Source organism: Macrosteles quadrilineatus, unplaced genomic scaffold (genome assembly GCF_028750875.1).
Source record: "Macrosteles quadrilineatus isolate MER2022 unplaced genomic scaffold, UCM_ALF_1.0 Scaffold_2__2_contigs__length_208266976, whole genome shotgun sequence".
Classification (NCBI taxonomy): Eukaryota; Metazoa; Arthropoda; class Insecta; order Hemiptera; family Cicadellidae; genus Macrosteles; species Macrosteles quadrilineatus.
The window spans coordinates 131523231-131540951 of record NW_026542595.1 but is presented as its reverse complement, the minus strand read 5'-3'; the positions used below and the strand labels follow the sequence as shown (position 1 = coordinate 131540951).

At 35.5% G+C, this 17721-nt stretch overlaps 1 protein-coding gene across 4 annotated transcripts in view; it reads left to right on the top strand.

The window, feature by feature from the left end:
- LOC128987729 (PDZ and LIM domain protein Zasp-like) overlaps nucleotides 1–17721 on the top strand; it is a 76523-nt gene that overhangs the window by 43924 nt on the left and 14878 nt on the right. The window contains exons 4-10 of one of the 4 annotated variants that reach the window (XM_054408729.1): nucleotides 4015–4157; nucleotides 5248–5351; nucleotides 8118–8304; nucleotides 11094–11282; nucleotides 14091–14187; nucleotides 16101–16148; nucleotides 17108–17357. In XM_054408729.1, coding sequence (XP_054264704.1) covers nucleotides 4015–4157; nucleotides 5248–5351; nucleotides 8118–8304; nucleotides 11094–11282; nucleotides 14091–14187; nucleotides 16101–16148; nucleotides 17108–17357 — 1018 coding nt within the window. Of the gene's footprint in view, nucleotides 1–4014; nucleotides 4158–5247; nucleotides 5352–6977; nucleotides 7147–8117; nucleotides 8305–11093; nucleotides 11283–14090; nucleotides 14188–16100; nucleotides 16149–17107; nucleotides 17358–17721 lie in introns of all 4 variants that reach the window. The other 3 variants (XM_054408731.1, XM_054408730.1, XM_054408732.1) reach the window with 3 other exon arrangements.

Below are 17721 nucleotides of genomic sequence, written 5' to 3'. Positions count from 1 at the left end.
GTTACATGCTTGAAGCCATAAACTTTGGAAAATGTCTTGAAATCTGAATTTTCAAGGACTTGAAATTGAGACCCACAGTCAGACCTAATTTCTTCTGGAATGCCGTGTCGACAGAAAAAGGCTTTGCATCTCATTATTACTTCTCGTGATGTTAATGACTCTAATTCAGCTATCTCAAAATATCTGGAGTAATAATCTGTCACAGTCAAAAACCAAACGCCTTCAAGTTTGAACAAATCCATCGCAAGTGTTTTCCATGGCCTGTCAGGGAATTGTGTGGGAAGCAATGGTTCATGACTGTTCCTTGAATGTTTAATACAAGTAGGGCATGATTTCACCATACTTTCAATGGCTGAAGAAATTCCTGGCCACCAGACTGACTCTTTTGCACGTAAACGACACTTGGTGATTCCAAAGTGACCTTCATGTACTCTTTGAAGTGCCCAAGACTGCAGAGCTGGCGGAATTACAAGTCTTGAACCTCGTAGTATCATCTCATTATCAACACTTAGCTCATCCTTAACTGAATTGTATGGTTTTAGGTCATCTCGCAATGATGTCTTAGAAGGCCAACCTTGGATGATTATTTTTTTCAGTTCACGTAAAGTCGGATCTTTATTTTGTTCCTCCAATACTTTAGCAACTATGCAGTCGTTTATATCGATGGATGACAAAACCATTTGAACAAACGCTTGAGTTTCTTCTTCTAACTCACGGTCATCAGTACCTGAAAATGGGAGAGGTGCTCTTGAAAGAGCATCAGGAACTAGAAGCTGCTTTCCAGGAATATAAGTAATTGAAAAATCATATCTCATGAGACGCAATCGAATTCTTTGAATTCTTGGAGACAAATCATCAAGATGTTTGGACTTCAAAATTTGAAGCAGTGGTTTGTGATCTGTTTGTATTGTTATTCTCTTGCCAATAATAAATTCTTGAAACTTTTCACATGCCCAAGCAACAGCTGTAGCCTCCCTCTCGATGTTTGCATAGTTTTTTTCAGAAGGAAGAAGGCTTCGGGATGCAAATGATACTGGTCGTATAGAACCATCATCTTGAACTTGAGAAAGAGTTGATCCTAGTCCTTGAAGCGAGGCATCACATGAGATAATTGTTTCCCGATTTACATCGTAAATAGCTAGGCAAGGAGAGTTGGTCAAAATGAGTTTTATTTCATCAAATGCCTTCGCCTGCTCTGGACCCCATATCCATGGAACGTTAGCTTGAAGTAGTGAATTCATTGGGGCCAAAATCTTAGCTTTGTCAGGAATAAACTTACCAAGAAAGTTTACCATCCCATTGAACCTTTGAAGTTCTTTTACGTTTTTTGGGCAGTCCATTTTGAGAATGGCGGAAACCTTTTCCTTATCAACAGAAATTCCATCGGATGAGAGGAAATGCCCGAGGAATTTAATACTTGACTTCCCAAACTCAGTTTTGTCTTTGTTAAGTGTCATTCCTACATTTTTAAGCTTTTCAAGTACTTGCCGAACAACTGTATCATGTTCTTCTTTCGTTTTGCCCCAAATCAGAATATCGTCCATATGGACTGCGACATTTGACTGGTTGTCTAAGATTTTGTTCATGCATTTCTGAAAATGTTCAGGTGCTGATGTGATTCCAAATGGAAGTTTGAGAAATTTAAAACGTCCAAAAGGGGTAAGGAAAGTAGTTAGATCCTGGGAATTTACATTTAAGGGGACTTGCCAAAAACCACTGTTTGCATCAAGTTTTGAAAACCATTTTGCTCCTGAAATTGAGCTGAGAGACGTTTCAATTTTGGGAATCGGATGATAAGACCGCTGGATGGATTCATTCAACTTTGTTAAGTCAACACATATGCGGACATCTCCATTAGATTTAGGCACTACTACCATTGCTGAGCACCATTCAGTAGCATGCTCAACTGGTGTGATTACATTATTTTGGACCATACTTTCTAGTTCTTTTTTCACTTGACACATTAGGGGTAAAGGTACTGTCCTAGGAGTGGTTATTGCGTATGGCTTTGCGCCATCCTTAAGTGCTATTGTGTAGGGATCAGGAATGACGCCCAGACCACTAAACATTTCATGGTATTCGGTAAAAAAGTCACTGTCTACCTCTGCAACTGAATTAACAAAAGTTAAAATTTTCAAGTCCTGTATTGCTGGACGACCAAGCAAGGGTGTCATGAGTCCCTTCACTACGTATACCATGTGATTTATTTTAACATCTCTGTATTGGATATTTGCTCTAACACAACCTACAGTTTCTAATTTTGTTCTACCAGCCCCAAACAACTCAACTAGAGTCGGCTGGATCCTACTTGGATCAACTATGCCAGGGGGAATTACTGTTACATCTGCCCCTGAATCAATTTTAAATGTTTGTGGCTTTCCCTCAAATAGTAATTCTAGTTTCCAGGGCTTACATTTTGACCCATCCCCAAGTGTACCTATGAATACTTTATTATTTGAAGGTCCTAGTTCACTTACTTCATTTTCATCAGTTACTTCCTGTGCTTCTTTAGATCTGCAGACCTTCGAAAAGTGACCAATCTTTTTGCATAAGTTACATGTTGCGCTTTTTGCTGGACACGTGCTTCTTGGATGAGACGGTTTATAACCACACCAGATACATTGCGCTGGGTATTTTTGTTTCTTTTGACGAAACCTATATCCTTGATTTTGGTTTGAACTCGATGACGTAGTTGCTTCAATTTGAACTCTTTTCTCATCACATAAATCTGCCTTCTCTTTCTTTACGTTATCTGCATGTCTTATTACTGTAATGGCCTTGTATAAATTAATCTCGGGATCTAGCAACAAGCGATCACTAAGTTTTTCATCATTTAAACCCAGTATTAGTACCATCAACACCATTTCATCATTAAGTGAACCCCAGTCACAGGTTCTAGCCAAGGAATGGAGACTAACTATAAACTCTTCAACTGTTTCATTAATTTTTTGTTGTCTCTTCAAAAACTTTGCTCTTTCAAAAATTAAGTTCCTCCGTGGAATAAAATGTTTGTCAAATAAATCTAAGACTTCTTCAAATGTTAGCGTTGATTCGGTTGCTAAATTAAAAGATGCAAAAATCTCATCAGCTTTCTCACCTAATGTGTATATAAGAGTGTTGATTTGTTTGTTCTCAGACTCTTCAGATAGCCCAGATGCTGACCGATATCTCTGAAATCGTGTTTTCCATCTTGTCCAATCTGCTGGTACAAAGGAGAAACTAGCTGGAGGTTGAATTACTGAATGAGTGTTTGATACAATGATTGACTTCTTAGTTGAATTGTTGTATTCATTTTCTCTGCTTCTTTCATTTTCATTATCTTCATAGTCAGATTGTATCCTTCTTGGATTTCTCTTCTGAGGCATAGCTCTAAACCGCTGCCACCATGTACTATTTGACTAAGAATTAAGTGAATGCACTGTTTTATGTCATAACTCAAACTCAACTAACTTTATTTACCTTTATACAAACATAGAATAACAAATAAACATATGATAATAATTAATAGAAATTAACAGGTGTTATGAAATAAACTGTCTCACAACAATTTTGTCGCTTGATTTTTGGGTGGAAATATCCGTTTTGGGTCCTCCTGAGCCCAGAAAAAAGGTTTCAAAGTGATATCTGTGTACAACAAACTACACCTACTACTAGAGCTACAAACTACACCTGTGTACCGATTTTGATGAGTCGTGAGTCCGTGGCTCAGTTGGTAGTGTCATGGACATTGGGCCCAAGTCAGGGATGTCCCCTGAAAAACTTTTTCCCTGGAAAATCATTGAAATACACTCTTCAGGAATCATAATGATTTCTTTATGCACTTCCATGAACTCTAATTTTTCTTTGCAACTGAATTCATTATGCTGCAACCATAAATCCCATAATGTTCTACAATCAACACTTTGACTAAAACTGGTTAATTAATTTGACTAACTTTGACTATTGATTGTTTAATATTGCAAATTGTTAAGTACCGTAAGTAACAGTTGCAATAACCACCAATGATGTACCCAGCTCAACGGTGTCGGAGTCGACCCGGAACGTGTCAAGTCGATAGCATCGAAGCAGTATAACAACCCAGTGGGTCTCTACAGTGACCAGAACATCGCTGAGACTCTGTCTGCTCAGGCAGAGGTGCTGGCGGGTGGCGTGCTCGGGTGAGTAAAGCCAATGAGGCGAGCAATATTGACTAAGACGTTAAGTGAATGCAGCAAGTTAAAAGGTTACACATTCTTGGGTGCTGAAGGAAAATTGAAATAAGTAAGGCATTCTTGTGTGATTAATGGTAAAAAATTGACGTATCTTTAGGTGTATCAAAAAAAAAAAAATTCCAAAATAAACAAAATAAAAAGGATTCTTGGAGGATCAGGCATACTTAGATGAAAGAGCAGGTTCTTGGGGAAATGAGGCACACTAAAATAATTTATATATCCTTGGGTGAATCATGCATACGTAAATATAAAGGGTTTTTGGGGAAATAAGGTACACTAAAATAATTTATATAGCATAGGGTAAATCAATCATACGTAAATAAAAGTAGACTTCTTGGGGTGAATTCACTCTCAAATGAGTGAGGAATAGGGTGGATCAGGCGCAGCCAATCAAAAAAGGCATCTTGGAAAGAATGAAGCATATTCAGAATGATCTAGGTATCCTTGGTGAATGATGTACGTTCAAGAAAATAAAACAGGACACACAAAACAAGAAACAATCAAAAGCTAATAACCAATTGGGTGAAACTGATAACAAGCAAAGCTAACATGCTAACTTAATTAAAAGTAAATGGAAGTTTCAAGTTTGGTAGGCTTACCTGTCAAACATAATTTGTTAGAAAAGATAATTGTAAAAAATATAAAAATTTAAGTATCCTCATCAAGTACGGTACTGTAAATTTAATTGAATTAAATATTTTTCCTATTTTGATATACCCTACCTTAAAGAATCTAAGAAGCTTATTTTATCCATCTTACACAGCTGCCAAACCTCTAATCCGTAAATACTGTGGTCTAACGAATTAATGGCCAAGAGAAGACATGGATTTGGAATCAAATCTTTTTGGCTCTGCCTATTGACATTCTCAAAGTAGGAAATTACACGTAGCCTTGACCAACTCCGTTCTGGTAAACCAAAGAGTAGTAGGCTAAGTGCTTGGGCTAATCTGAGAATAATATTGGGACACGAGAGTGTTTGAGATTCAGCCACAGAAACTTTAACAATTTTTCAACAGTTATACATTATGTTTTACAGTGTGAACTTCATGAAGAACGAGAAGACCAAGTTTGATGCATCGCACAGCGAAGTTTTGAAAATGGTGCAGGAAATTGATAATGAGCCCAGGTCTCCTGAACCAGGTTAGTCTCACTGTACGGCATTCAGTATTTAGATGAAATTGATTTAATTTTGGAAAATATGGAAAAATGAATCGTGAATTTTGTTAAAAGATTTTCTTTGGGTGCTAAAGTTTTAAAGTGAATATATTGTAAATTAACTTTATTGATGATTGAGATAGATTTACCTGTAAATGAGAAAGGTGAAATTGCGTAAATTTTCTTAGTTGAGTATTAAAGATATTGAAACTATATAGAATCACGAGTAGATTTTTCACTACTCTCATAGTATGTGTGTGAAGCCAATATTATTTATTTTTGCATCAGTTCACAATTATTGTAAACAAATTTATCATCACAATCTGTTATATGGCTCTCCTCCATCTTGCATTCTCCCCAAAAGATTTGAATTTTTCAACTCTATAAATTTGAACAAAATAGTAAATATTGCGTAGTATGTTTAGGATGGCCTGGTTCCCTGCAACCGACAAGCCCAACCAGGATTGTTTGCCGGAAAATATTCTCCAAACTCGTGGAAGAACCGTGGTAATACCTTGGGAATGCGAGATATTGTTCTGTTATATTAGACGCAGCAGTCTATCAATGCTTACAAACTGCTGCAAAATTCTTGCCCTGTCCCAATTAATTGTTTCACGATTCTCTTAACATTGTTTACATTTGAACATAAAAATTCAGAACAAAATATTCTCCACGTTCTTTTACCAGCATCATCTAATACAGGCTTTTGTTTCAATGTAGATAAATGTTTTTGTTTATCTAAATTGTTTTTGAAATGAAAATTGTATAAAGTTAAATCATCAGATAAACATTTAAATTTTACTGTGTAAAAATACAAAAAATTACAGCGGAGTTTGAACAAATTTTTCAAGTAGTTGATTTTACTTCTAACAAATTACTCAGGATCCACTCCACATGTTGCTCATCCTGAACCTTTTTTTTGAGTTGTGAAATTTAGAATTCCTACGGCTCAAAACTGTGTTATTCACAGCACGCAGTTAGTTGCCCTCTTAACTATATGTTGCTTATAGAGACTTATCAGGACTACTGAAGAGATGTGGGTGGTTTAAATCTTGTTAAGTTTTAAGTATTTCATTTTAAAAGCGTAAGATTTCATTTAGTTAAATATTGAGTACAGTTTTGTTACAATTTTGTAATGAACAAAACCAATCTAAAAGTAGTTAATAAAAAAAACAAAGAAAATTTTGGTTTTAAAATTTGTTTAGACACTGATCTACATTACTCAACACTAGAGTCACTTTACAATTCTTCTTCTTACTCCAAGACTGATGGAGCTATATGTTGTGTTTTGGAAGTCTTTGATGTGTTAAGGTTTCAATTTGGTAACTTCATAGTTTGACCATTGAGAATTCAAGTTGGTTTTGAAATTTCAAGCTGATAGACTTGTGTTTGATTAAGAGAAACAAACTAATCACGTCACTAGAATTGAAGGGTAAAAATCCAAACAATGAAATTATTAACCAATTGAAACACACTGAACAAATTTACATCTAAGATGGATTTATTTCATAAAATAATTGGAATTTGTTTTACAATTTCCTTTGTTGCCTGTTAAGAAACTTGCCAAATTGAAGGCTTCCCCGTAGATGTAGTGTGATGTCTTGTGTGCAGTAGAGCCCACTACACCCGTGGGTGGGGGAGTGGTGATTCCGCCACCCGTAACTGTGTCGGGCATCAAGCATGTGGCCGCACCCGAGAACAAACCCCCCTCTACGACTGGCTCACAGGCACCCCTACAACCCGGACAGAACATCTGCGCGGATTGTGAACGACTCATTGTGTAAGTAGTGCAACAGAGTTCTGCGGGTGGAGATATGGATGGGTGAACAGAAATTTTTGTTTTTGAATGGTATTATTTTAAATTGGAAAAATATTTTTTCCGTGTGGTTTTTGGAGTGTTTCATTGATTTGTAGTGCCACAGTACAGTGAAGTATCTGTTTTCATTGAGAACAAGTTATGTTCAACCTGTTTCTAAAAATGTTACTGTTGTCGTCGAAGTTCTTCTTTGAGAGATAATCCTATTGTTTGTTTGGCAAAAAAAGTGGCTGACGTTTCTGATGCTTTGCAGCAATTCACCTTCTGGGCAAACCAATAATTTTTTTATTTCAGTTGAATTGTTTTGAATTCCTGAACACTACAAGGGTAAAACAGACGTCAGTATTAAACCTCCTACATCAGTATCACTATTAAACCTTCCTTATGTATCAGAATAATCATCTCTTTGTAATATCAGACTGCTTAGGACTGTTAACTCTGTTTGGGTCTTTTAGTTGTGCTAGTCTGAAAGTGATTTACTAGTGTTTTCTTGTTTTTAATAGATGTGCACTTATAATACGCATTCAATTAGTCTTCCAAGTGTGTTTTCGCTGAAAATATTGGAATATTTGAGTCCCTCAGCGTCATTTTGGCTGATGTATTCGTTACCATTCCCCCCCCTTTGAACCTCTTATATACTCTTCAATACGATCTTTATTGTGCTAAAAACCATCGCGCAATGCTGCACCTGACCGAAATAAGGGATTCACAAACAAAAAGATACTTCATTTAAATGACACTTGAATTCAATGAAACACAAGCGCTCTTTTTTGTCAACATACTTGTTTAAAGTCATTTTTTGAATGTTCACCCATGCAGCCTACCATTCTCAGATCTTAGTGATGACTTTGCAGGTTTAGGAAGGAGGCTAGCTGTAACGGGAGACTTCAGTTGATAGCTAAGTATTTCTCTGGTTCAGCTATTGTTGATTGTAGTGCGGCCGTCCAGTGTGACATTCTACGCTTCGCACAGCCACATGGTTGGGGGAAGGGCCACTTCCCCTCGACCTTTGACCCCTATGGCCCAGCAGATGGGAGGTTGCTCCCCGGTCGATCACTATCCAGCCTCGGCAGGGCCTGTGCCGGAGTCGCCGAAATGCTCGGAGTGTAGCAAAATCATCGTGTGAGTCCTCGGAGATGTTTTGTAGGCGACTGACGAGTTCTCTGATATACACTATTACAATATTTATATATTACTACCGATTGAGATGGGAACAAAACTGAATATATTTCAACCCAAAAAATACTATGGAGGGAGATAATTTGAGTAGCTTTATTACTAAGACCAGCTGTTTACTTTGCGAGAATTTATGAAAAGCCCAATGATCAAGTATAGATGGGTTCAGTTTTGACGAACTGCTATAAATTCTATTTACCAATCACAACTGTGTCTTTCATACTTTTTACATGGTTGCAATTTGCAATATAAAAAATAGTCTAAACACTAAACCGGTTTTTTATGGTCTCATTCCAAAAAAATCATTCAAAATCTTTGCTGAAATGTTCATTGTATATCAGGGGACTTGGTCGCTTGGTAGAATTGATGTCTCCTCGTCGCATGATTCTCCGGTCGTTGATTGGCATGAATCCGTCTCCTGTCTCAATTGCTTTTGATGTTAGTCGTCTTTATCTTTCTCCTGCACCTATTTTTCTTCATGTGGTGTTCTAGGATCGCAAACCTTTTTTGATTATTGATCAGTGGATGTGTTAATTGTAACTTAGTTGTAATTTTTATAATAGAATATTTTATTTTTACAACATGAGGTTTTGAAAGATTCATTTATGTTTTTACATCCCTATTGATTTTTTTGTTCAAATGCCCTAAGAGTTTTATTACCATAATTATAATGTTAATTTTTTATTTACAACTCCTCAGAATTCAAAATATTGTGTGTCCCTTCTATTATTTTTGTCGTTGCTGTTGGAAAGTCTTTTTATATCCAACTCTTTTGAAACATTTAATATGTTGAAAATATTCTTCATAATACATAGCTTATTACAATATTTATAGGGTTGGATAGTAAATAACTCATTGCATATCCAATAGAAACTTTTTGTTAATTGGTAAGTCTTTTTAGTTTTATCAACAACTTTTTCATCCTTTTAACAATTTTTGACTATTTTATTCTCATAATTAACTGCAGTTTCCTATGTAATACCTAGTGTTTGCCCATGTATTTATCTAGATGTATTGTCCTGTAGCTACAAACTTACTGTAATTTTTAAACTAAACCTTAATAATGTCCTTGAATCTTTTGATAACGTACAGTAACTTTGAACAAAACTGTCTAAATTTTACCACTAGTGGTAAAAATATGGTACCTATAATAGTGAAATGTAAGTAGTGCAAAAGATAGTTCTGATAGAAAAATACGGGTCAAAGGGTTTTTTTTGCATTTTGGTAACAGACCGAAAATGTACAATTATACATTATTTACACATAGTCTTATTTAAAATTTTATATTTTTTCATGTATTTAACTCATGAAAAATTGTACGATAGAAATGGAAAAAGCTCTTAATAACAGCTATTTTTATTTACAGATTTTTCAACCTAAATCAACTCTCATTGGACCACTTTAATATAGTCGTGATTTACATCTCTCATTTTGTTTACTCGTAAAATGGTTTACCTGCATAAATATCCTTCATTGCTGTAGTGGGTTATAGTTTCAGCTCTTAAGTTAAGCCATCTTCAGACCTATAAGGAGAAAAACATCAATTGAAGCTCGATAACTTTGTTAACGACATTCTGGGATTGTTTTTGACTCCTTGTGGGCCTGAAGTTGGCTCAAACTAGGAACCAAAACCACTCAGCAACCAATGATCACTTTATGCATATATTTTAAATGATTTTATTTATAAAACAATAATTCTTAGACTAAAAAGATTTTTTTAATTAGTTACAATGTATTCTTTAAAAACATCAAGAAAAAAGGATGATAAGACTTGCTATTAAAAGAAACACACACACTAGCAATTTTCATCCACTAAAATATGGCTATCAGTACTTTGTTATAACAATTTAATAGAAAAATCAGAAATATATTTATCACAAAAACCAATGAAAATTATTTTTCCTACAGTCACCCGACAAAGTTGGCTTCCTTGTACTGTTTATAGTACAGAAAGCTGCTAATTGCTGCATATTTATACTTTGCCGTACGGTTTATACTTTGTCGTACGGTTTATACTTTGCCGCACATCATTATTCCAACAAAACAACACAAAACATCGTGGTTCTGCACGTAATCCATGTACGATTGGAAATAGGTTGGCAACACTTAAAGATAATAATACTTTGAGCAGCTGATTGACTATTATAACTACGATTTAACCTGTCATTTTGTGTTTATAGTTTCGGTATTTCTGAACTTTCTGGACTTTTCTTTTAAACGTTTTTAAAACATTCCTACGATCTTAATAAACAAGAAAATACCTTTAAAGCATTTTTTTAGGCGCGGAAACCACTTCAAATTACAAAAACATACGGAACTATATTCTCAAAACGGGGAGCACATTTCTTGCCGAGGAAAAATAGCGGAGTGATACGGACCGGGTACTACTTTCTCTAGGGCACCTATTTGTGTTGCCAGCTGAACCTAAAAACGTGTTGTATAGTGTTTGAAAGACTAATTATTTATATACTTTATAGTGACTGTAGGAAAAATATAATGTGTAACACAAGTGCAAAAGGCCTTTGTTGCACTCGAGATCATTCTGCATTGCTCTCGTGTGCAGCAAAGTGCCACTTTGCCCACTAGTTAAACAAATAACTATTTCACAATTAAAATGGAAAAAGTCAAACATTCTCCAGGGTTTGAACAGTACAGTTAAATTTATGTTAGTAATTTTTTTCTGTAAATGCAAAATGTTACAACTATGCTTTTAACCCACATTTTGTTATTCACAGCGGAGTGTTTGTGAGGATTAAAGACAAGAACTTGCACGTTGACTGCTTCAAGTGCGCCACCTGTGGCACCTCGCTCAAGAACGTCGGCTACTACAACATCAACAACAAGCTGTACTGCGACATCCACGCCAAGCTGGCGGCCCGAGCCAACCCTCCCGGAGCTAACCTGGACCCCATCACCATCCCTCCGTAAGTCAGACGTAATTGGTGGTGAACATGGTTTGACAACAATTCTAACCTATTGTGAAACTCTAGACAAAGCTTTTTTAGTCATCCGTAAATTACAGAAAAAACCTGATTTACTAAATTACAGTGTAACAGTTTCAAGGAAAAAAGTATTTACAAACGATGAAAAACGCCCCCTTTTACATTAAAGGCTGTAGCTGTAAGTATTTGAAACCTTGACTTCTCATTTCTAATGCAGATCTGTTAGAATCCGTCCGTTAGCGGGCATCCATTAGCACGATAACTCGAGCAAAAATGATTCGATTTTGATGAAATTTGGTATAAACGTGTAAATTTACATTTATTCGAACGAGTTCGGGAACCAACATGATCGGACTATAGGAGAGGGAGCTTATGGAGGGTTTTATGGGGTAAAAATGGGTTTTTCCCATTTTTGACCCTAAAAACATCAAATTTTGCAATTTCTTTTAAAACTTTTTAGTTGGGCTTAAAAATAAAAAGATAAACAGTTTAGCATGTTGAAGCATTATTGCACATAATAGTTACAGAGAAAATTCCCAAAAAATTTAAATTTAAAATTCCCACGTTATTCTTATGAAGAATAAGTAAACTGTTGTTGTTTGCTTGTTTATGTACATATTTTGATCAAATTTGGAAAATGTATTTATTTCTTACTAATCTATTAACATAAAAAAACACTTTTTTACCTTCCCTGTTGCAGCAAACCTAAGTACTAGTTGTTAAACGAATACTATTTAGGGAATAAATGTGATATTTTTTAAGGAGACATTTTGGTGTAAATTCAATCAGGCAAATGGAAATTTGCTTAGTCTGCAGGTTTGCTGCGACGAGGGTATTTCTATATTCCATCTTCTGCTTCTGAGAATTCAATTTACATTGGGTACTACTACTATACATCTAAGTGGTAGGGTAAACAATGTAAATTTTTATTTGAGCTTCTTAGTCCAGTCAACGAAGCTGAATGAGTGGTATTGCCCCCCAGGTATTGGCCCCCCAATAATTTGGCAATTTTATTTATTATTTGCTGTGCCATATCTTGAAAACTATTAGGCCTGTATTAACCATTTTGGACTTAAATGATAGGTAATCTAATGTACTTTAAAAATGATTATGGTAGTTTTCTATGAAAAAGTGATGCTTCAGGGTCAAAATCGGACAAACGTAAAAATAGTGCAAAATTCCGCCGATTTTTAAGGTTTTTGGAGGTGATTCGGGAGGTTGCCGAGGTCGAAAATTTGGATTTAGCATCTCGGTACTATTACAAACAACGTAAGAAACCTACTACCCCATTTCATGCAAGGTAAAATGTGTTAGGTTACTGGGTTAAAAGACAAGTGTAATACAATTTTCTGCAAGTTTAATTTAGTTTTAATATTACAGTATGTTATTATGGTTACCACTGTTTGGTCTCTCAGCTTCCAGTCCGGCCCGACTTCCTCTCCCTCAATTTTTTCAACAGCTGTGCTGCATAGACGAGTATTTAGCACATTTTTATCAGTTTATATAACTTGATGTAGTATAAAACAATCACTTTACCACAATAATACTAGTTGCTCTAAATGTTTTTTTTTTCTTATGACCCATGTATCTCGTTAAGTGTTGATTTTAGGAACACGATGTAATGAGCATTATTGTTGGAAATTTAATGCTCTTAATTTTTGTATACGTACATTTTACCGCTAGAGGGCACTGTTTTCGAGATATTTACAGAAAACCGAAAAATTGTGCATTTACACCCCCCTTCCCCCCCATAACTCACACCCCATCAGTCAGGACTTTTAGTATGTTGTTCAGGAGGGTATCCCCTACAACTGTGCAAAAATCCGGGACTACACCATTTTTTCCCGCTGAGGGACATATTTTGAGCTTCGTTGACTGGGCTATCTGTGCAGACTGCAGATCAGCTGGTTCCTACTGTAATTATGCAAACAAAAAAATAGTCTTTTTCCTACAGTCACCCGACAAAGTTGGCTTCCTTGTACTGTTTATAGTACAGAAAGCTGCTAATTGCTGCATATTTATACTTTGCCGTACGGTTTATACTTTGCCGTACGGTTTATACTTTGCCGTACGGTTTATACTTTGCCGTACGGTTTATACTTTGCCGTACGGTTTATACTTTGCCGCACATCAGGATTCCAACGAAACAACACAAAACAGCGTGGTTCTATTATGCACGTAATCCGTGTACGCTTGGAAATAGGTTGGCAACACTTAAAGATAATAATACTATGAGCAGCTGATTGACTATTATAACTACGATTTAACCTGTCATTTCGTGTTTATAGTTTCGGTATTTCTGAACTTTCTGGACTTTTCTTTTAAACGTTTTTAAAACATTCCTACGATCTTAATAAACAAGAAAATACCTTTAAAGCATTTTTTTAGGCGCGGAAACCACTTCAAATTACAAAAACATACGGAACTATATTCTCAAAACGCGGAGCACATTTCTTGCAGAGGAAAAATAGCGGAGTGATACGGACCGCGGGTACTACTTTCTCTAGGGCACCATTTGTGTTGCCAGCTGAACCTAAAAACGTGTTGTATAGTGTTTTAAAGACTAATTATTTATATGCTTTATAGTGACTGTAGGAAAAATATAATGTATAACACGAGTGAAAAAGGCCTTTGCTGCACTCGAGATCATTCCGCACGCTCTCGTGTGCAGCAAAGTGCCACTTTCACCACTAGTTACACAAATAACTATTGCATCGTAAAAGGTTAAGAAAACTTTGTAGGAAAAAGTATTTAGATACGGTTGCAGCATGTTTTCTCCTTGTGTTTCAGGGGTGGTTCCATTCCTTCAGGAGCAATTTCTTCCCCTCTAGCTCATGGCGGACCAACCTCCCCTCAACCTGGCACCATGGCTCCTCTCCCATTCCATGTGAGTATTTCTTCCTGGAATTACACAAAACTGTTTCATTCCGTTATTGTGTTGTGGTGTATTGGTGTATAGGAATGGGTGGAGGATTTTATATGTGAAATGTGAGTAGATGTACATACAGTAGCATCGATTTGTTTCATTTTGTTGATGAGGGAGAGTGATAGATAAGTGTAGTAATTTAAACTCTCAGAAGCAAAAAATCAATCATTTCCTTCATGATCTGGGTAAAATTAGAAATCTCCCAATCTTAGTTCTGGGTAACCAACATCTATAATTGAGTTGTGGGATAGTATAAAACACATTTAATTAATTTCATTAAAAAAATATATATTTTGGCTGACCCAAATGGAGTACCCACATATAATGAAATTTAAAGGTGTATTTTCTAAATGAATAGGTATTTATCCTGGCCAAATTAAGTTCTGTTGGTTGGGACAGATTTACTTGGGCGCCAATCAAGACTTCAAATCAAATCAAATCAAATCAAATCATTTATTTAGCCAAAATTTTAACAAAACAAGTTGCATTAGCTAAGTCACATTATTTTTAAAAGATGCCTTACATAGATCTACAATTATACAGGTATTTACAAAATGGCTTACATTATACTACAAATTGCATCAAAGACTTATAAATGAACATTTACAATGGCATTCCTAGAGCTGATATGATTTATGAATTCCTGGACGCTGTAAGAGGTAAAATTTATCAAAAGAGATTTTAATCGTTTTTTAAATTTTGGAAGGTTTGGTTCTAGCTTAAGAGAAAGTGGAAGAGAATTGAAAAGTTTTATTCCATTGTACTGTAAGTGTCTTTTGAAAAATGTCGTAGAATGTTTAGGGATTGGTAATGTGTGTGAGTTTCGCAAAGTGTAGTGGTTTTTGACAGAAACGTTAAATTGAGCAAGTTCTTGTTTTACAAATGTTAAGGATTCAAGAATATAAATGGATGGAAATGTCAAAATTTTTGAATGAGCAAAATATTTACGGCATGATTTACGCTTCTGCAAAGAGAAAATAGTCCTCATAGCCATTTTTTGAAGTTTAAACAAAATGTTGGTCTGCTGGCACTCACATCCCCAAATAGGAACGGCGTATGCTAAGTGGGGATAAATGAGCCCATAGTATGCAGTCAGCAGTACCTCCAGATTTTCATTGTTCTTGAGGTTACGCAAAACGAAAATACCAGAGCTAAGTTTCTTTGCAATGTGTTTCATATGGCCATGAAAACTAAGTTTCTCGTCCAAGATCAATCCAAGAAACTTGACATTTGGTGTTGGATGAACTTCGGTTTCGTCGAGAAGGAAACTACTGAAATAAAAACTACATTAGACATTATATTTCAACAAACACACATGGTTTTAAATAGCACTTATTTTACATTGTATATCATAATCAAAACAACTGCATAGAAACATTTTTCCCGTGGAAAATATTTATTTGAATGAGGTTGTAAGTGTTTGGTCGTGTTTCCCGTGTACAAGGTGCAAGGGGGTGTTTTTCCCTTCCCTTTTGCAATAAGATGACGTCTGTTTGATACATTAACATACACTATTTGAAATTTGACTTTTGTATAGATAAGTTTTCCTTAAAATAAAAGTGTTTTACATTTAAAATTTCCAACTGGGTTGATATGTCATTGTAATTTGACTAAATGTCTAACACCAACACCACCCAACAAAAGGTTTTTACATCTGTGGAGAGACCATATTCAAGACTTTCCATATTTAACACATAATTATTTATTATAAGCCTCTAGTATGGATGAAAGTCTGTATCAAACAGAGAATAATAGAAATTAGAGCAAGAAAGAGTAGACATTAGACCAAGAGAATCTGAATAGGATAGAAGTTGCTGTGGGGATATGTTTGGACATGATTTTCAAGCCCCTAACTGACAAGGGGTTTTTTCCAGGCTCCGAGGTTGAAGCCTTCTCATGTCAACCCTCCGCGTTCATTTAAGGTACCGTGGATCTGATGTCGTGGCGTGAGCTTTCTAAGACGCTTTTAGATCATTTGACACTAGCGGCTTCACTTATTTCTTTATTTTCAGCATAGTTTTCAACATCTACATGTGCTTCGCCAATTCCTGCATTTCATTTTATTTCAGAGTTTATATTCATTTTTATTTTTATTTAGTTGTTTTTCTATCTATTTATCTCATAGTTAGTTGCTTACCATACTTGCTCTCTTGGTTCAATATTATTTCCCTTCAGATAAATCTGCCTAGATTTTTATTCCTAAAGCATTATTTATAATTTTCTTGTACAATTTTTATTTTGTTCTCTAATTGAACTTTTATTGTTTTCATAATATAAATGTGTATTAAGATTAATTTTAGATTAATTATGAATGTGAAAACAGTTCACACTCACAGGGATGAAGATAAACTTTGCATATTTGTTTGTAAACATTCTATAACTTACCCTTCAGAGATTGTTTGTAAATACAAATACATGACAGGTTAAACCATGTCTTGGCTACAGTGTATTGTTACGTAAAACTTCTATACATTCAACCTGATTGCTGTAGTCAGGGTTATTTATTAACAAATGGTATCCTCTTTACCTTCTAAAAATTTCTCTACACTGTAATTAATACAAATGGTCATTAAATACATTTTTTCCCTAAATTACTTTTAAAGACTCCACAAATCTTTTCAGATGGCCAAAACACTCTATAAGTTAAACTCATCTGCAATAATTGTTTGGAATATATCAATTTAACTAGGCCTAACAAAATTTGTTTCACTTACAAATCATAGAGAAAGCATACAAGGTATAATTATCCTAAGCTCTGTGTTATAAATAATTTCTCACATATTATTGTATCTCACTTCCAACTTTTAAAAACTGAATCCATTGGCAAACTTCACAAAGTATCAAAAAGAAGATTGAATATTTAACTTATTCTCTTTTACAGCCCCCATCTAGTGCGGCTCCACCAAAACCATTCGGAGCTCCGCCAGCCCCAGCTTCATTCAGTGCGCCGGCACCACCTCCATCATTTGCGCCGGCTCCTCCATCGTTTGCGCCAGCCCCATCAGTCACTTCACCCCCGTCTAAGCCCTTCAGTTCAGTGCAGTTTAACCCCCCGTCAGCTCCAGCTCCAGCCCCAGCTCCCTTCGGAGCGGCCCCCGCACCCCCGTCTTCTTTTCCTAAGACCTTACCAGGTGGGTGATTTTTCTTGGTTTTAAAATACTTACTATGTAGGTTAGGTTTCATTATTAACTTTTGGATATTGAAATAGACATCCCATGCGGACTAGCTTTAGCAAATTTCATATTTAAAAAAGGACATCTATATATATATATATATATATATATATATAGTTTAATGATAGCCACTCATTGAGTATGTTACAGTTTAAGACTGTTATTTTCTCCCATATTTTTTGTCACTATGTTAATTAATTATTGTGACATAAAAGTTACTGTGGTTTACAGTAGTCCTTTCAGTTAGCCTTGGAAAAAATTGACATTTTCAAAAGAAAATAGTAATTTACATCAGTAAAAACTATCGATGGCTCAATTATGT